The sequence below is a fragment of the Acomys minous genome (assembly GCF_964271855.1).
Source record: "Acomys minous genome assembly, chromosome: 2".
In the NCBI taxonomy this organism is placed as follows: Eukaryota; Metazoa; Chordata; class Mammalia; order Rodentia; family Muridae; genus Acomys; species Acomys minous.
The window spans coordinates 4330675-4350520 of NC_140484.1; the positions used below are offsets into that span (position 1 = coordinate 4330675).

Sequence of the window (19846 nt, forward strand, 5' to 3'; positions counted from 1 at the left end):
CATACATGAAGGGAGGGGTCGTTTTCTGATAAAAAAGGGCAGCGAGCTGTGCTTTCCCTCCATAGCGATTATGAAAGTAGTTTAACAGGAGTAAGTTTTGCTTTACAAACCCGTCATTGAAGGTGAGCCTTAACAATTTTCACTCACGACCTAAGGTCTACAAAGTCCTAAACTTAAAAAGATGTTTTCACTGGACAGAGGTGGTTTGCAAAACCTCCAGACTGAAAATGTTCACCTTCCTTCCCTCCCCAAACTGGGCTTGGTCACTATAATATACGCTCTTCTTGCAGCCACACAACCAGCGGGATAGATAGTGCAGGGGGCCTGGGTCCTCTGCAAGGAGACAGACAGGCAGATGCATCAACAATTTACTCGTAAACAACGGCACCGCGTGCCACTGACGATTCCAAGTCAAGGGTGTTATGGAAACCCTGCAGAGCTCTCTCCCAGGAATGACTGCCAGAGTGCACAGGTGGGCCCACCCAAGGCCAGTGCAAAGTTTGCACCATCAGAACCGGGAAGCTACGATGTCGAATTACCTTTTATTGCTTTATGCCACTGACTCATTAGACGGGCCGGCCAAAGGGTGAGGAAGGAAGATGTCAAGTGAGCACACCCCACCGACTGAAAGCCCCGGCTTGGGGGCGGGACGGAAAACTGCGGGAAAGCGTGCGGGCTTCAGCCTCCTTGGAATGCAGGTGAGGGCTGTGACGAGATACTGGGCGGGGCCCCTAGGAGCCGCGGGGGCGGGAGGCGGTGCCTCAGGAGCCACGCCCACCTCCAGGTGCTTAGCGTCACGCGGTGTGCGCCGCGCTGATTGGCTCCTTCAGGGAGTCCCGCCCCCTCAGCTGTAGCCGCGCCGGCTTCGGCGTCGCCGCCGCCATCTTTGTTGATGTGTCAGCTCCGCGGGGGTCCTGTGCGGAAAGCTGGGCGGAGAGCCAGGGATCGGCCGTGGTCTCCGCGAGGGACTTCCTCGCCCACCCCGCGTCGGCCGGACCCCGCCATGGAGACGCTGGCCCCGGAGCCGGAGCTGCCTCGGCCTCGCTAGGGTGCGGCCCGGGGCTGGTGACGAACGGTGAGTGGCCGAGGGGCGCCGGGGGCTCCCAGCCCCGGGCAGAGCGCGCCGCGCGTGGAGGGGGCTGCCGGGCCCTGGGGGCTCCCGCTCGCCTGCGCGCGGCCCTCGGGACGCTTTTTCCAAAATGACCTAGGAAAGGGTGTTTCGGACCGAGAGTCACAGGACTTTCACGTCGCCCTATTCGTTCTTTTTCAAAGATAATCGGTGTATTTCACCGTGGTAGGGAAGCCGTCTCACGTTTATCTCTGCCCTCCTACATCGTCTCAAAAGTAGCAATCCTAGGGAAACAATGCAGGTAGTGTACTGATGGCTCAGCTGCTAAGCAAGCACTTCGTAACTTGTTAAATATTCACATCTTGATTTTTTTTTTAAATTTAATTTAGGGAGGCGACCGGGTTGGTACCTAGAACAGCAGGGTTTGAATCCTGCCGCTTCCATTTTTGAGAGTCAGAAAAGAATATAGTAAAAATATGACACTGTACTAGAAAGATTTATCAGACCTTGTGTCATGTTCTTTTGATGGCCAGCCTTTTTATTTCTTCTGAAGTGAGAGGCAGGATGTTTGAGGAAAATATGAAATAAATTAGTATGACAGTGTTTCAAAGGAGCGTGTGTAGGGACCCCAAAAGAATCAGTCTGTCGGACGTTTAGTTTATCTGTGTGCATGTGGCCTTCCCAAGCGATGCTGAAACTGATGTGTCTGTAAAGTACACTGGGTCGGCTACTTTTCGGCTCTTTGTTTATTAATGATTACACAAATAAAACAGCAGCAATGATAGGCTTACTTCTTTCATTGTTTCTTTTGGTCTTTTCACGTCTGAAATTCAGTGAGGGTTTTGGGGAGGCCATAATCTTGTCGTATTGGACCAATGCTTTCACCTTTGTACCTTGTAATAGATTAAGTATAACTTTGGAAGACTTTCAGAAGGTGCATGGGCTGTGTGTAGTTTCTTAAAGGCCTTTTCTATTTCAGAATAATAGAAACTTAAGGCTTTGTTAGTTTGTTAAAAAAAAAAAATAGAAAAGAAAGAAAGAAAAAGAAACAGGTTTTGTGGAGTAGGATTGACATTTCGGAGTCTTAACTTTCTGGCTGACAAAGGCTGTATGGTGGTGTAGTGACCCTAAACATATTTAGCTCCCTCACCCATGAACTACAGAATTACCCTTCGATGCTCCTCAGTGAGGTGCTGCAGCTGATGATAATGGTTTAGCATATTCAGTTTATAGGTGCATGGTGACTGTGCAGTCAGCAGATCACTCAACCTTGGAGAGCAGAAACCAGCCTTACTTAGAAAGCTGGCTTTCCTTGTGAAGGACACTGGAATTCTACCTTAGTTTACAAAAGTTATTCAGCTCACTGTAAGGAAAGACTATTTAACCCCAGGTTCTATTTTTTTTTCTTTAATAAAACTAAGACTTTTCTTTTACTTTCTTTCTTTCTCTCTCTTTTTTTTTTCTTTTACTTTCTGACCTTAAATGGCTATGGTCAATTTTTTGAATTTCTCATAAACTCATAAATATCACTTGACTTACAATATCTAGCTGTTCTATTTAGCATTTATTTTATAGGCAACAGTAGGATAGATAATTTAGACCTGCAAATGATACTGTAAATCTTACACCATTTCAAACTTACTTGAACTTTCTTAACAGATTTTGTTTGCCCTAAGAAGTAAAATATTGGATAAAGGGGCATTAGACACCAAGAGCTGAAACAAGCCCCAGAATAATTCTGTATTATGAGTGTCTTTCCTAATGCTTTTCTGTTTAGTGGGTGAGCTGGTTGTTCATCAGTGTAGGATTATGTAGTATGTGCTAGTTGTTTTTAATAAACTGCGTCTTACGAAATTAACCAAAATTCAGGCATAAGTCTAATTCTTTAAAGGAAACTTAGAAATCCTATTTAATTGAGGTCAATTTTTTTAATATTCAGTTTTCAGATTTTTAAGAACAGTTAGATAAAAATATGTTTTCTAGACATTATTGCAGTTCTCTACAAGTAGCTTCAAATTAAGATATTTATATTAATTTTTAATATTTAAAAAAACATTTTAGAGTCCTGTGAAAATGTATAGATCTTAAATACCCAAACTGTGGTTGCCTGTTACAAATGTGAGAGGTGTTAAAACTGCAAGATGTATAAACCACCCAGTATCTCACTGAAGATAAAATTTGAAAAGATGAAAAAAGAAAAAAGGAAGCCTGTCAGCATTGTGCAATGGATAAAGAACTGAAAAAAGTGATTGCTGTATCTGAAGTCTTCCTTCTTGGAGAACCAGCTCCAGGATTGTTTGAAACAACTGCCTCTAGTTTCATCTCTTAGAAGTAAACGATAGTCTACATAATTTACCTTCTGTGAAGCCTCAGGGAACTTCTGAGTTTTTATCAGGGAAGTGTGAGTGATGTTTCTTACGTTACAGGTTCTCTTCTGTTCCATCACTTTGTTATTTTAATTTAAAAGCTTAATCTAGGAAACTGTTAAATTCACTATTTAGGGATCATAAGGGAATAACGAGTGGATGATTTGAGTTTCTACTTTTGACTTGAGTTGCCATACCAGGATCTTGTTAGAACTAATCAGAAAGATAAGTTGTCTTATTTATGCTACTTTCACATTGTATTTGGGTAGTATGCAAAAATTTCTTGAACTATTTACACTTTCTTACAAAAGATAGGTATCCATTTTTATTGAACAACAGGAGTGAGCTCACAGGCCTAGTTTGCATGTATTAGTGTATATTAACTTGAGACATATATAGCTAGAGTTATTTGGGGATGGAATGGTGCTTAATTTGAAAATTATAAAAAGTGTTCTGAACTCCAATTTAAAGCGAGCTTCTGTCTTGTGAGATGCTGGTGTTCTTACTGTAATGGTAAGTAGTCTGGCCTGGAGTACCTCAGCGTTTTACAGCAGCAAAACAAACGAGACTTAGCCAGGCTTAGTGTTAGTCACACTGTAGTTCAGGTCTGCACCGTGTTCCCAACACCTACAACAACGTCCAGGCGGAAAAGCTGCCCATGCATTCTTGGCAGATGATTAGTTAAGACGTTATTTTTGAGCTAGTACCTTTTCTGAGGCTTGTTTCATGGCTTGTTAGCAGTTGTCTGTAGGTTGAATTCATTTCTACTTACAGTTTAGTGAGCCAGCCTATGGGTTCTGTTCTTATAGTACTAATTATGAGAGACTAGAAATAGTACTGAAAGCTGTTAGTGTTTTCAGTTATGTAGTATTGTGTGGAATAACTTTCTAGAAATATGAGTGTGTTCCCTGAGGAATAAAAGAGGAGTTAAGCCTTTTCGATGGGTGGCCTGCAGCTAATGTGCTGCAGCGGAGCGAAACCAGCTCCCACTCCAACAGGCTTGACACGTGAGTTGGCCCTATACTACCGTGTCAGAAACAGGAAGAGCCATGGGGGCAGCAAGCGCATTGAGAGGAATTTTGTGATTACAAGTCTTTTCCCTCCTGAGGAACAGTTATTACAAAGTCTTGATAGCTTCTTTTTTACTTCAAAATAACAAAATAGTAGTCAACAGCCATACTTACTGTATGTATCTGTGAATGAGTTCAGTTTGTACCAGCACTTAAAACAAACCTGCACTCAATCTCTAATTTTACCATCCTCCCCCTTTGTAGCCTCGTGGTAGGCTATTCAATCTTCAGTACTTCTGATGACAGCATTCCTTCTAAAAGAAAAACTTGCACAGTATTCAAATTGTTCTGCATCAGTGTGGCTAACTGGGGCGCCTATAGGGGAACTCAGCGGGCCCCCCGCCCCTAGTACTGGTAGTCAGGCCAGCTTGTCCTGGGTCAGTGGGTTTCTTCTGCAGCAGTTCTTGTGTCCTCCTTGGTGTTGTCACTGCTTCGTGTACAAGCATGAATCCCCTTACTGTCTCCCTGTCCTCTCTCTGGTCAGTGTTCACTGGGGCATCAGCAAACTAAATTTGCACAGACTCAATGGTTATCAGATGCCAATTTATATAATGACTTTTTCACAGGTCATGACATATTGAGAGACAGCGTGTAAAGTACTTGTCTTTTAAATTAAGTCTTTAATTGATAGGCTGTGTAAACAAATTCTAAGTGTGGCTAAATAGGTTACTTTGTTTTATTTTGCTCCTGTAGAATGTGAGGTCCATTTTTCTGTTGCTCTGCACTGTCTGGCAGCTCCTCCTAGCTGCCCACTAAGGGCTGCCCTGCCCCAGGTCATTTCACAAAGCCAGCGGCTACTACTGCCATCGAGAAGCACTAAAGATGTTCGCAAAAACGATAGTAAATGTGCAGAGCGTGTTGGTTAGGTTCATCTGTTTGTTGGTGTTATTTTTTGATGCTACAGAAGTTTCAGTTCTGGGTAAATTTTCTTGTTACAAGAACAACAATCATTTAAAAGGTGGCTGCCTCTTCAGAAGGGTCAGGATAGGCTGTGTCCGCTGCATGAGTGTAGGCAGTGTGCTCCAGTTTACAGGGCATTGTGCCTGTGCTTGTAATAGGGATGATTGGAGAGAGAGGTGGCATTAAAATCAGCCCTCAAGCATCTCTAGGTAGGCCGAAAAGAAACATTTTCAATGAGGGCAAATCCATGGACATGTGAGTGTGCGTGCTGAGGATCGTGAGAGTACTGGTGAGCAGCCGCAGGTTCTGAGTGTGGCCGGAGCCAGGTGTGCAAACGCGTACACACCTGCTTTACCGAGGAATCTCAGTGATTTCATTTAAAAACAAAAATAGCAACAAGAAGGAGTTGGGAATCATAAACATAGTCTCCCTAAAGAAAAATTGAAGCTATTAGTCCCTAACTGCTGGACTTGACAGTGTCTGCCTAATCCTACTCGGAGAGAGACGGTGTTCTGTCTTTTCTCTGGCTAGCCCCTGCGGAGTGGAGACAGAACTTCATTCCCTGAAGCTTTAAAGAAGGGAGAGGTGGTTCTGCTGCATCACTTCAGCTGGCTGTTTGGTCAGTGTCAGAAAAGGTGCTGAGTGTGGGATGTACAGAAAGATTGCCGCAGCTTCCTGGCCTCCACTCTTGCCCTTTTACCATTAGAGGCTCAGTCCACGGGTCGGTCCTGGTCCCTCTGATAGCCAGGGCCACATACCTCATCACTTCTGAATCTGATGATTTGTCATTTCCTTTCACAACCCTGTCCCCACCCCTGAGACTGTCCCAAATAGTCTATTAATTACTTTGCTCTTTGACTTGAAATTGGGGGAAAAGAGAATTGAGTGAGATTAAGGAACTAAGTGTTCCAGGTGTACGATGGCCTGGGCTGGGCTGCAGGGAGTGGATAGTGACAGAAAAGCAGGAGAACAAATTAAGAGATTATGAAAGCAAAGGAGAAAATGGAGAAGTTGGCGGTTAAGTGTGTGATGCCATTGATGGGGAGCGACTCAGTGTTGGCTCCAGTAGGAATGCCTGTTTTCAGGTAGACCTTAATACAACACGGCCATAGCATGAAGAAGAGGGGATAATTCTGTGTCTGTAACTCAGGGTACACTACCACTGAAAACTCTCATCTAGGCCAAGGAAGCCGAATGAAAGAATGTGCTTTTCTGTTGACAAATCATGGCACACAAACAAGACTCTCAAAGTTGTTGATAAATTGCTCTTTCCTTAGCGGAATGCTGGGGAGTCACAATGCTGCCTTTATCATCTGTTCTCTCCTAAAGGGCTCCTTATCTGCTGCCCATTGCGAATTCATCTGCTGTGAGTTCAGCCTCTGTTGGTAGAACATCAACTAGTTATGATGGTTTAAACCACTGCAGGTTTATACTGGTAAGATTTTAAGTTCAGCCACAGCATAGTGTGTCTTACATTTATTTTGTATCATATAACATGTTGGATTTCTAAAGACAGTTACTGTAACTTACCTAGTTTGTAAGTTGCTAGTGTACCTGCCTGAAATTCATTTTCCCTCTAAGATTTTGGAACAAGTTACTGAGCTTTTCATGTGTTCACTTCATTTGTTAGTCCAGTCTAAAGTCTTTCACATCAGTACCGGCGTGGGCTGCTTATGAAGCACACAGCTCAGTAGCGTTAGGTTGTGTCGTTTGGAGGTAGGTGATACAGAGTTAAAAGGGACTGAGAACCTGAGATCAGTGTCTGTAGTAGTTGTTGTCTCCACAGGTGGCCCAAAGGGACAGTGTTTGACAGACAAGATGGCCTTCTCTTCCTTACAGCGACTCCTTCCGTAGTCCTAGTGCAGTGTGCTTCAAGCACCAGCTTCATTTTACGCAGGCTTTAGGTCAGCAAGTTCGAGGGCTCCCTGAATGCTGGGATGCATACAGTAAACTCAGGCTGTACAAGCCTTAGGATTTACTATACTTCATTTTAACAGAAGTCATTCCTGCTTAGTGTTCTGAGGGTGCTGTCACCAGGCTTCTCTTTCTTCTTTCAGGATCCTCTAATCCCCTTTCTCAGAGTTTAAGTAAGCATGCATTTTTCTGTTATAAAATTTAATCTTTTAACATTTATTTTTCCATGTGTATACTTCATACTGAAAATACTTCTTTGTCTGCACAGTTGTAATCTAATTTTAAATCCCTTTGTCTGTGCACTGTTGAAACAGAACCAAAGACAGAGACAGTTCTTTTCATCAAGACCAGTAGTTTCTTGTTTTGTTTCCCAAAACAGAGTTTCTCTGTGTAGTCCTGGCTGTCCTGGAACTTGCTCTGTAGACCAGGCTGGTCTCAAACTCAGAGATCCACCTCCCAAGTGCTGGGATCAAAGCTGTACACTACCACCACCAGGCTAGGTTTTTTATTTTCTAATTAATTTTTATAATTACGTGTATATGTATGTCCAGGTTAGAGGTTAAGCATATGAATACAGTGCCAGAGGAGGCCAAAAGAGCACACTGGAGCAGAAGGTAACAGTGGCTTCTTATGAGCCGCCCAATGTCAGTGTTGGGAACTGACCTTGAATCTTTTGCAAAAGCTTTCTACATTCTTAACTGCTGTACCATCTCTCCAGCCTCTGGTAGACTATTTTATCTGTATTTCAGGGTAATTTTTGAAGTTGACTAATTTTCCATAAGAAGATAGAGGAGAGGAACCTTTGTAAATAATATAAAAATGTATTTTCACCTAGTCAAATAAAGTGTTGCTCTTACTGGCCTAGACAAGAGCTATAGGCTCTGTTTGATTTGCACAGAGGAGAATGCTTAGAAATCAACAGTTGAGTTCCCCGGATCTCTGTCTAGGTGAAAAGCTGCTTCCTGTCCAGCATCAGTCTCTGAGCTGAAGCAGGGCCTTGTTGTTGTTAGGTTTCCTTCTTGGTGAATTGTTGTCGTCACCCATGTGCACCGTTGTGTTATCTTACTCTGAGATTGCTCGGCTAGCGCCGTCATTGCTGTCCTTTTGCCCACAAAACTGAAGGGACATTCTTCCTCACTGATCTTCCAATTGCTCAATTGTCTCTTACCACCTGTGGCTGCAGACCACAACTAGTGAGGCTGGCTGGCCAGGAAGGAAGGCCTGTGAGCCTGCAGCTGTCTGTCCTTCTGCCTGTGTCCGCTTTTTGGTTGGCTGTTCTCTTCTTTCTCTAGGAAGGCCCTTATTAGAGAAATTGTGAGAGGTGCTCTCTGTGGGCGTGTCAGAGTGTCTGCAGAGGTCTGGAAGGCCTTAGTTTAACTTTCTACATTTGTTTGATTTCTTAGATGTGAATGCAGATCAGGAGCAGATTTGAAGAAATGCAAAGTGAAGTGGTGCCAGTCAGCATGTCAGAGACAGAGCACGTAGCCTCCTCCGTTTCTTCCGAGGCAGCTGTTGGGAGAGCATCTGAGTTAAAGGAAGACTTGAGCATCTCCGCTTCTGGTGGCGAAAGCAGCAGATTAGAAACAGAGTCAGAACTATTGTCATTGAACTCTGACAGAATTCTATGTCAAACTAATGAAAACAGTAGCCAGATTGACGTACAAGAAAGCCGTATTCCAGACTGTGGTGGCAGTGAGGATTCTTGTGTTAAAACAGACACATGCCCAGAAAATTCTGAGCAAATAGATGACTTTCCTGGGGGAGGCTTTGCAGAAGAAGTGTCAAAAACCAGTGAAGCTGAACAGACGGTCCCGCAGATCCTGGCAGAGTTACGGTCCTCTGCATTCGCCGAGGTTAACACTCCACAGACGGCCGCAGCCAGCCTCTATGATACAGACTGCACCAGGAAACTCATTTCAAGGATAAAGACTGTTTCAGCATCAGACGATTTGTTGGGAGAAATAGAATCTGAGCTCTTATCTGGAGAGTTTGCAGAGGAGCACCAAGTCCCAAATGGAGTGAATAAAGGAGAGCAGGCATTAGCCCTGTTTGAGAAGTGTGTGCATGGCAAGTACTTGCAGCAGGAGCTCACTATTAAAAAGTAAGTTTGACGCTGTGCGTAGAAACGGTGCTTTGAAGGAGAGAAGCCTCTTTTCTGCGCTTTGTTTCAGAGCACAGCCATGCACAGCTGGTTGGTAATTGTCTACTTCCTCAATGACTGAGCAGCTCACACTTGCTGCTGGCTTAGGGAGTCAATCCAGTAAATGCTGTAAGTTCATTAGGGATCGAGAACGTCTGTAAAGACAACTCAAGTTTTTCATTTTTGAAACAAGGTATGTCAAAATAAGTTGGAAAAGAAATTAAAAGTCATGAAACTAAATTTGAAAGCTTACAATTTAGAGGACAGAGCGATTAGTTACTCGAGCACATTCTGCTTTTGATAACTATTTAGTGTTGTGATGATAATTTGATTTCCTTCAGCCTGTTTCTACTAGTATTCTATTCTGTACTTTTAGTGTAGATTTTTATCTACACTAAGTGATACATAGGTTTAAACAAACTGTTACAATCTGTTAAGAAAGAAAAATAAAACATATCCTTCACTAAAGGACATACAGATTCCTTGTAAACTATGCTGATTTGTTTTTTAAAAAATGATAAAGTGTGTGAATATAAAAAGAAGGCCACATGCCAGAAGACGGTTTAGGGGACTACAGACACAGTCCAAAGTATTGCTTGATATGGAATTGGCCTTTCCTTGCTTCTGATCTTTGTTTCCATATTATTCTGTTAAATCAACTAGATTTCCCCAAACTAGCTCACTCTTCATTGTTTGTTCCCAGTGAACTTCAACCTACTAGTATTCATTTTCTTTTCTTTTTACTTTAAAAATCTTTTAAATTTAAAATTTCTAATGTAAAAAAAAAAGAGTGTGTTATGATGTGAGGGGTGCGCACATGTAAAAGTCAGAGGAGAACTTTGTGGAGACATTTCTTCTCTTTTACTTTTATGTGGGTTCTGGGGATCGAATGCCCTTCTCAGGCCCTCCTCTGCTCACTCAGGCCCTGGCGTGGAACACTGATGGTTGTGTGAGTGTCCTCTGTACCCTGCCTGAGCCGCCCATGCTCTCCCTGCTTTTTGTTTAAGCTTCGAGGACCTCCTTCATCCCCTGCAGTCTGCTCTCACTCTGATCTCTCCTTTGCCTCAAGATCATTTCTGATACTCTTTCTTACTTTCCTCAGATGTTGAATCTTAACAGTTGATGCAGCACTTTTGTATTTTAAGATGTGTACACCTAATAATCTCATTTGCTATTAATTATGTGACTGACACACAGCACACCTTAACCCATGGATCATCATAGATTTGCACTGTGTACTACTGTCATCCTGAGGTATGTGAGCTACCCAAGCTTTGTGAGTTTGGCTTCAGAAGTTTTATCAGTTGTTACTGGAAATCATCAGTTCATAAGTTGTCAGATGTAACTAAAATGTATTGGAAGTGAACACAGACAAACTGGTTTGTCCACCCAGGTGGAGCAGCAGCAGGTGGCCAGAGTAGGGAGGAGTCCCAGCCCAGCGCTGAGTCAGACCAATCTTTCCTGTGAGAGGAAGTGCTTACCTGGTGCCACTCTTGTGGCTAGTCGGGCATCATATAAGCATCACGTAGTAGTTTCTGTTCTGTTTTGTTTTTTGTATTGATCTTTTATTCTATATGTAATAATTTTCATTCCAAATAAAATACTTTTTGGTTCATGTAAGCAACTAGGTGTGTTTCTTAGCTTTTACCTATGAAGAGCACTGTTTCAGTTCCTTTTATTGAAAATTTTATAAATGCATCCTCTCCCAAGTACGTGATTATATGTCCATTCCCATTTGCTGAGAGTTCATATTGTCATTATGAGATGACTCTGTGATCAAACTGGTTAATATCTACTACCCTCTCGGGTGTGTGTGTGTGTGTGTGTACACCCTTCAGATGGACTCTCTTTGCAAGTTTCCTGTTCAGAATACTGTTTCCTTTTTCCTCCTCTGGGTCTGTCTGTTGTACATTCCTCTCCCCCTTTCTTTTTTCCTTCATTCTTTCCCTCTCCCTTTCTCTCTTCTCCTTTCCTTGTTTTCACCCTCTTTTCCCTGTTTTGTGCTAGGGGATGTTAAAAATGATGGCTGTGTACTCTGCTATACCTCCAGCTCTGTTACCACCATATTGTACATTAATTCCCCAGAATTTGTCTTAGGCTGGAAGTGAAGTCAGTGGGAAGGACATGTCCTGAGAGGAAGGCGTCACTAGGTGTGGGCTTGGCTCCTACGTGGATATGGTATTTTGTTATAAAAAAATATATAATCAGAACTATCTACATTTAATCTATAAATAGATAATATTTTATATCTTATTTCCCTTTTTACTTTATTTACATCACCTTTTTATATTTAGGTTAATTAAAGAAAATAAGAATCATCAAGAACTCATCTTAAATATTTGTTCAGAAAAAGACAGTTTAAGAGAAGAGCTGAAAAAAAGATCAGAAACAGAGAAGCAGCATATGAGCACAATCAAACAGGTAAAAAAAAAAAAAAGTTCAAGACCAAACTCCTGGAAAGAACCATGTAGTAAGTTAAAGCATTTCAAATGCAGGAAACTATTTCATATTTAAATCATTAGAATGAATCTGAATTCTTTTATATAAATGCTGATGTGTATAACTGTTCTAAATATGACTCATTTTCTGCCCAGATAATAAAAATGATTGATTTAACTTTCTAGCAGTTAAGGAAAGAAGTGGCCAGTAGTAGTAGCACCTAGGCATTTCTGTCTGGCTTCGGGATGTTTTCTCACTTGTGGTTCTACTATAGTTTCATCCCATCATTCTGTGACCTCTACTGTGAAAGTGATGTCAGGCTAACTGCTCTTCCCAGCTGGTCCTTTTCTTTCCTTCTTTTCAGTGGGTGTTTGCTGCGTGGATGGACAGGTTGGTGCTTAGGCTGGGAACAGAGCAAGAGCTGCTCTTCACCTTTCTGAACTGCCTTCCCTTCTGTGGACAGGGTGTGCGTGTTGGAAGAAACGGATCTGGGGGCTTTCCTCCTCATGTGGGCATCCTAAGGTGCACATCAGCCAGCAGTGCTGTGACAGGAGGGATGCAGAGTGTACCACAGTCCATCTGGAGAGCTGTCCAGTGACAACAGCAGCACACGGCTGTGTAGTAAACAAAGTTTTCATTTGCTCATGTTCTGATACATGTTGACTTCACTTACATATTTGAGGGTTGTGCATTGCTGTGTAGAGTTAACTGTGGTGTTTATGTGTACCAGCTCCACCACGTGTAAACTAAAGCCTGTGAGGGACCTAAGGAAAATAGTCAGGACCTGCACTTTACAGCCTCCGTGTGCACTGTGGGGATTAATTGAGCTTTCATTGCTCTGTTTGTTGCAGCTATAAAATATAACTTGTAAATCATTCTTTTTACAGTTAGAATTAAGAATAGAAGAACTGAATAAAGAAGTTAAAGCTTCCAGAGATCAGCTAGTAGCACAGGATGTCACAGCTAAAAACACCATCCAGCAAATCCACAAAGAGATGGCCCAGCGGATGGAGCAGGTATTTCCCGTCACTATTACTTTGATAGTTTGATGCTTCTTGTTTACTAGACTCCTAACAGTTGGGCTACTGGGAAAACACCGGTGTTCATAGAAAAAGCCTTTTGAAAAGCGGGGCGCTGGAAGGATGACTCAACTGTGAAGAGTGCTTGCTGGTCTCCCAGAAGTCTGGAGTTTGCTTTCTAGCATCCAGTCATGTGACTCCCAACCACCTGTCACTTCAGCACCAAGGCTCTGAAGCCCTCTTGTGGCCTCTGAGGGCATTCACATGGGTATGCTCGGACAGACACACATGTACATAGAAGTAGAAATAAAAAATAAATCTTAGATAGTGCTAACATAATGCATAACTATATCCTAATTGTAAAAAATTAGTAAAGTAAGAAATACATGGGGAAAAAATGAATTCTCTCTTCACCTGTGTCTCCAGTCCCTTTATATATCTCTTTCCTTGTTCCACAGCTGACAGTTATGTCGCATGTACATACACTAGTGACACATGTATATACATATATTTACTAGCACCTTTTGTGTTGCTACAACAATATGCTTGAGTCTTGATACTTTGTTACAAAAGAAGTGTATTGCAGTTTAGAGGTTCAAGAGCAGGATAACCCAGAGAGAATAGTTGTGGTAGATGACTTGTGGTGACCCAGAAGCCTGGCTTCACTCTTCCCAAGCTTCAGTCTTCTGATCCTCCCAGCTGACCCCACTGCAGGTGTGAGCAGCTGACCCCCGCTGCAGGTGTGAGCAGCTGACCCCACTGCAGGTGTGAGCAGCTGACCCCCGCTGCAGGTGTGAGCAGCTGACCCCGCTGCAGGTGTGAGCAGCTGACCCTGCTGCAGGTGTGAGCAGCTGACCCCGCTGCAAGTTGAGGTTAAAGGGGTTTGTTAGTATGGACCATTGGTGGTCCTCTTCCTGGGACCCAGAATGGTGGAGAAAGCAGCAAGAAAGCCTATGTGGAGGAGAAGGGAAATGTACTTAACTAGAAACCACAGCAACCAAAGTAAAAGAGTAAGGAAGAGCTGGAGCACAGCGCAAAATATATGGTAATGCTGCGGGAATCGTATTCACTTGTATACGTTTTCACTTGAAAATATTTTTTTATTAATGCTAGGTAACGTTTTCTTTCAAAGGCCAATAAGAAGTGTGAAGAGGCCCGCCAGGAAAAGGAGGCGATGGTCATGAAGTACGTGAGAGGGGAGAAGGAGTCTCTAGACCTCCGAAAGGAAAAGGAAGCACTTGAGAGAAAACTGAGAGATGCGAGTAAGGAGTTGGAGAAAAACACTAACAAAATCAAGCAGCTTTCTCAAGAGAAAGGGCGGCTGCAGCAGCTCTATGAGTCAAAGGTATAACCTGTGCCTCATTTGAAGGTCCCGCCTCTGCTTCCTCTTAGTCACTGCAGCATTCAGACATAGAGCAAGGCGCCTTCTATTAGCTCACGTACATGCATGTTCTAGGTGTCTCATTCATTGCTGCTGAACAGGTTTGCCAGGGGGAAAGGCAAAATGTTGGCATGTGTTATTAGTAACAGTTTCTGAATAATTTTTTAAAACTTTAGAATCTATTGGAAAAATTTGTTTGTGTCTCAGAAAATTGTTTTGCTAAGATATGTACATATTAGTATCAGTTGTGAATAGCTTTAGAATCTAAAGTATAATTTGGGCAGAGTCTATGTTGATTTTTTTATTTGATACATTTTCCCCTGCAGTGCGAGGATTGGATGTAGCAGGGCTTCATGCAGGCTGGGCAGCGTCTCCACTGCTGGGCACTGCTCCAGCCTGGCCAGAGTCGTAGTGCAGCACTAGCTCACCGGAGAATAGAACTGACCATTTCTCTTCCTGAGCTGTCCTAGAAGGTTGACTAGCTGAAGCGGGAGCTGGTCAGAGATCTTGCTATTATCTTTGTGTAGAAATGGTTGTCGCTGTCCTTGGGGTTCTAGCAGAACCAGTTCAGTCACCTCATTGCCGTTAGAAATCAGTATGTTTGTCTTACACGGGACCCATTGGCTAATGCATGCCTATTAGTTTGATTTAGGGTTTTATTGCTCTTATCATTTGAACCTTAAATCAGCTTTCTGACCTGTGAGTCATAGTGTACCTGCTCTTGTATTGTGCTACTGCCCAAGAGGATGTAAAAGATGTACAGTTGATTGTTTAAAAAAATGGCCTAATGTCCTTTTCAGGAAGGTGAAACGACTAGACTCATCAGAGAAATGGACAAGCTAAAAGAGGAGATCAACTCTCACATCATTAAAGTCAAGTGGGCGCAGAACAAGTTAAAAGTTGAAATGGACTCACACAAGGTGAGTGTGGCTGTGCGGTGCAGTAGCAGGAGTGCTGAGCCAGAGTGCTGGCAGCCAGAGGCCTGGGCTCTGCTAGCAACTCCTGCAGGGTACTTTGGAGCTCAGTATTGGGTCATCAGAATAACTTTCTTCATGGCATAGAATGTTAGATTTTATAACTCATAGTTTACAACATGTAATTTTGATCATTGTTTTGATAATCAAAATTTGAGAGAAGGAAAATATTTAATATATATTATTAGAATTAAAATGAAAAAATTTAAAGTATCAGTGATGTTATGATTTTCATTATTAAAAATATTTAAATATAATTACTTAATACAAATAGCTTATCTGTTTTAAAAATATTCTTTTGCTACCATGCTAGCAAAAAAATGTGAATGTGCACTGACACACGCGCTAGACACTGAGCCAGGGTTCTCACGCATGCTGAGTTAATACCTGTGATGACTCCTGAACTACTTGCTGCACATACATTTTTATTTAAAAATTAATATAATGAAATATAATTATAAAGTCCAGGGCTAGAGGGATGGCTCAGTCACTAAAGCATAGGCTCACAACCAAATATTTTAAGTGTGATAACTAATGGTACAGCTTCATCACAGATAGATGATCTGTAGGTAAGATAATGGGTAGGAAAAGTCAACTCTGAAATGTGACTTAAGTACAAGATTGGAGTTATGGAAATAGAGTGTCACTTTCCAGGTCTCCTACTAGGCTTACTGGTGTTATCTAAAACATAGTTCCCGGTTGCCTTATTAAGGATTGACTAATAACAGTAAAGCTGTTAGTCACCTTTGGATATTTGTATATTAGTATCAGAAATCTGGTGAAAGGTAGCAGCATGGTGCTCCTGTCACTCATGACCCATGGCTGTGTGAGGAAACTACAGAGAACTCAGAGAGCAGAGGGGCTGCCCGACCCACTCAGCTACTCACAACTTCCCTATGCTCTGGTTATATAGTGAGAAATTACAATTCAAAATCCATAAAGAGTGTTTCTTACTGCCCGATTTGCTCTAAATTTGGAGCAGAGTACTCAGTCATTTCTACTGTCTGTGGCCCTTTTCCCTCTATCTGTGTTCTCAAAAGCTATTACACTATTGCATTAAGGTGCCTATCTGAGTCCTGAGTGTTTAAAGATAGGATGATGAGAGACTTCTAATGGTAGCTTTGAGATGTGAAACCAGATAGTTTAGGGAGGTGGCTGAAGGCTGACCGCTGTGAGGTGACGTGGTGTAGATTAACTAGTTAGGACATGAGGAAACTGGGCGTTTACCAGTTCTAAGTAAGGTGTTTGGCTTAGCCATCAAGCCTTCGTCCTGTATGTAGCACAGTACTGTGCAGGATACAAGAGTCAGAAGACAGTCTTTGCTTTCAGGGTGTCTGGACCAGGGCCCTGGCTTACCTGTTTTTTGCATCTGCCTACTGGCTGCCAGAAGAAAACTGACTGAAAAGATTTAAGAGTGATCTAGCAGTGTAGGAAGCCACTGAGATGAGCAGGAGTCAGAAGCCACTTTGTAAACTTGCCTGGGCCCCATTTCAGTCTTAGATGCTAATACTGGGATACTGTAGATTCTGGGCCCATTGTGAACAGTGGGCCTGGTCAGGCCCTCCAGGGCTTGTTACCAGAACTGAGGTCTAAACTCTATATCTGATGCCCAGGTCAAGGTCAGACTACAGAAATTAGTCATTACCTCCTCCTCCTTCCTTTGTGTGTTTTGTTTTAATTTTGAATATAGTGAATAATAAAGACTTCCACTGTACCTCGTGTACTTGCTTAGCTATCTGGTTGCCATGGTCTCACTCGCATGACCTCACTAGAGCATCAGTGTGGCTGGCTGTACATATGACTGTGGTCCTTTGGTAACGCTGTGGGCTGTGTTGGGTGCTTGCTAGGCAGTTCTGCCTCCAAAGGCTAACATTCTGGAGTGGTGTCTCTCAGATGAGAGCGGCATCCAGACTGCAGTGTGCAAGTCACACCCTGGAGGTGCGTGTGACTAGTGCTCTTATCCTCTGTGTGTTCTGTCAGCTCAGTTGCCTGAAGCCAGACTCCATGCTTGTGTGCTCTCCCCAGTCACTGGTGTCTGTCCCAGTGCTGCCCTCATTCTCAAATGCTTTGTCAGAGGTTCATCAGCTGGGGGTGAGAGCTTAGCTGGTCGTAGCGTTGCCATCTGTCTGTTCCAGAGCTACACTCTGTTGATGACACTCGAGCACGACAGGATAGCTAGATCCAGACATGTCCCTCTCCCTTAACTAAAAATCCCCCATTACAGACAATGCAAGCAAAGGGAAAAACAATAAAAATATGAGACAAAAGGCAGCATAAGATAGAGATCGCTAAGTGAAGCAAAACAGATGTGCTTAATTAAGCAGGGTGTTTGGCTGTGGCGCTGGAATTGACAGCAAGCCCAACGGTCTTTCTGGATTGAGGCGTTAGAGTTCAAAGCATGGAGAAGAGGGCAGAGTTCAGAAGTGCAGAAGGCGTGGGTCCAACAACCCCTGGAGCTCACACAGGGCAAGGAAATAAATGTTACTGTTAACATCAGCCAGAGTGCAAGGGACTCATCAAGTGACCCTCAGCAAAATACTCTTTAGTTGCGCGTACACGCACGCACGCACGCACGCACGCACGCACGCACGCACTCACACAAGAGTTAGCAAACATGAACAGTGTCTGTAAGTGCTCAATTGATAGGTATATCATATACAGTAAGCAGCCTTAACCTAAAGGCAATGATTTATTTTCATTTATTCAAATGTTCATTTAATTAGTAACATTTATTTGGCATACAGGAATCTCAGTTGCTGGTTTTAGGGTGTTGAAGACGACCAGAACTGTGTGTCAGTTGTGTTTTAGCCGTGATAGGATGCAGAACCATAGTTGTTACCTAGTCTAAGATTCTTTAAAATTTATATTTGAAAAAGTATCCTGGTTATTATGTTATTTGTATTTTAGGTGATACTACCTATTTACCATCAGAGACCAGTTAGTTCAAAGTAGGTAAATAAGTACTTAATTATGTGATAGTTATTGTTAAAATGACACATAGTGTGTGGCGCCTCAGTGCAGTGAAGAGAGAAGGGCAAAGCTGTCCTGGGCATAGGGACAAAAGAAGTAAAGGCATGGGGACCCGAGGTGGAGCAGAGGCTGCTGCCTGGCCTGTTGCACAGAAGCAGCTGTGTCAGTCGTCACTGTCTCATCGCTGTGCCGACATACCTGCTAGCAGGTGAGGACCGTGTTTCTGGCTCATGGTTTTGCATTCTAGCAAAAAAGGCACAGCCTGCAGTGTGAGGGGCTTGGTCAGTCAGCAACCTGGGAGAGATATCACCAGAGCAGGAAGCCAGCAAGGAGTAATGAAGGTAGACATAGTGTATGTCTTCAGGACTAGAGCAGGCAAGAAAGATAAGAGCCAGGAGGAAGCAGCTGCACTTGATGAGAGCAACCCCTAGAAGCCTGGAATGAATAACTGCCATTTTAGTAGAGGCTGGAAACAGGCCTTCCTGAGTAGCATTCTTCACTCAGAAGGAGCTTCAAATGAGTGACACTACAACAATCAGAGAATCTCCGGCTGTGCAGAGACCCACTGAATAGTTTGCTTTTCTTATCACCTTAGTCATTTTAAGGAATTTGGTGAAAACTGTCAGTTTTATTTATTTACTTATTTTTGTCAGTTTTAACTGTATCTGTCAGTTTAACTATGCTAGCCACTTTCACTTTGTCAGAAACAAACACCACTGCTAGACTGTTGCTCAGTGCTATATAGCAGTGTCTTAGCTAGGGTCTCTGTTGCTGTGAAGACAACTCTTATAAAGGAAAGCGTTTAACTGGGGACTTGCTCAGAGGTTCAGTGCTGAGGTCATCGTGGCGGGAAGCATGGCAGAGTGCAGGCAGACAAGGTGCTGTAGAGGAGCTGAGCATATATCTGGATCCTCAAGCAGTAGGAGGAAGAGTGAGCTTCTGAACCCTCACAGTCCACCCCCTGTGACAACCATCTTCCCACAAGGCCACACCTACTCCATTAAGGCCACACCTCCTCTGATAAGGCCACACCTCCTCCAATAAGGCTACCTCTTTGAGTCTTCTGGGACCATTTGCATCCAGATAACCACAAGCAGGAACTTTGCTCTTACTGTTCTTCATATCACCATGGCTTATTTTGTCTCTGTCACTTTGTTACTGCAGGAAACCAAAGATAAACTCAAAGAAACAACTACAAAATTAACACAGGCAAAGGAAGAAGCTGATCAGATCCGGCAAAACTGTCAGGATATGATCAAAACGTATCAGGTATGTTTGTTTCCTTTTTGAGCTAGACTAATTATCAGAATTCTGTTTTCACAGACTTTCCATATCTGACAAATTTGAAGTGTGCTTGGATTTGTTAGGGCAGCTAAGGTAAAATGCAAGTTAGTTGCTATGCTGACGCTCCTGCAGTTCAAGGTTAGCGAGGTAGTCTGGTGGGAGAGATGCTTGCCATGCAAACATGAGGACCTGAGCACCCACAAAAGAAGCTAGGTGTGGCACCGTATATCTGTAACCTCAACTCGGGGTGAAAAGAGATAGGGAAGTGGATCCATGGAGCTCAGCCAGTGTAGTCAAATCAGTCAGTTCGAGGTTGTGAG

The 19846-nt window shown here is 43.1% G+C and overlaps 2 protein-coding genes across 3 annotated transcripts in view; one reads left to right on the plus strand and one right to left on the minus strand.

The window, feature by feature from the left end:
* Nucleotides 1–712, minus strand: part of TDRD1 (tudor domain containing 1) — a 51187-nt gene extending 50475 nt beyond the window's left edge. Inside the window, exon 1 of the mRNA XM_084772174.1 lies at nucleotides 540–712. The gene's annotated coding sequence lies outside the window, so the exon portion shown is untranslated. The remainder of the gene's footprint in view (nucleotides 1–539) is intronic.
* Nucleotides 713–889: 177 nt separating this feature from the next.
* Nucleotides 890–19846, plus strand: part of CCDC186 (coiled-coil domain containing 186) — a 30901-nt gene continuing 11944 nt past the window's right edge. The window contains exons 1-7 of one of the 2 annotated variants that reach the window (XM_084772181.1): nucleotides 890–1075; nucleotides 8723–9420; nucleotides 11754–11880; nucleotides 12786–12914; nucleotides 14050–14262; nucleotides 15099–15218; nucleotides 19407–19511. In XM_084772181.1, the coding sequence (XP_084628307.1) occupies nucleotides 8729–9420; nucleotides 11754–11880; nucleotides 12786–12914; nucleotides 14050–14262; nucleotides 15099–15218; nucleotides 19407–19511 (1386 nt within the window). In that variant the 5' untranslated portion in view covers nucleotides 890–1075; nucleotides 8723–8728. Of the gene's footprint in view, nucleotides 1076–6744; nucleotides 6841–8722; nucleotides 9421–11753; nucleotides 11881–12785; nucleotides 12915–14049; nucleotides 14263–15098; nucleotides 15219–19406; nucleotides 19512–19846 lie in introns of those variants that run through there. The other variant, XM_084772182.1, reaches the window with a different exon arrangement.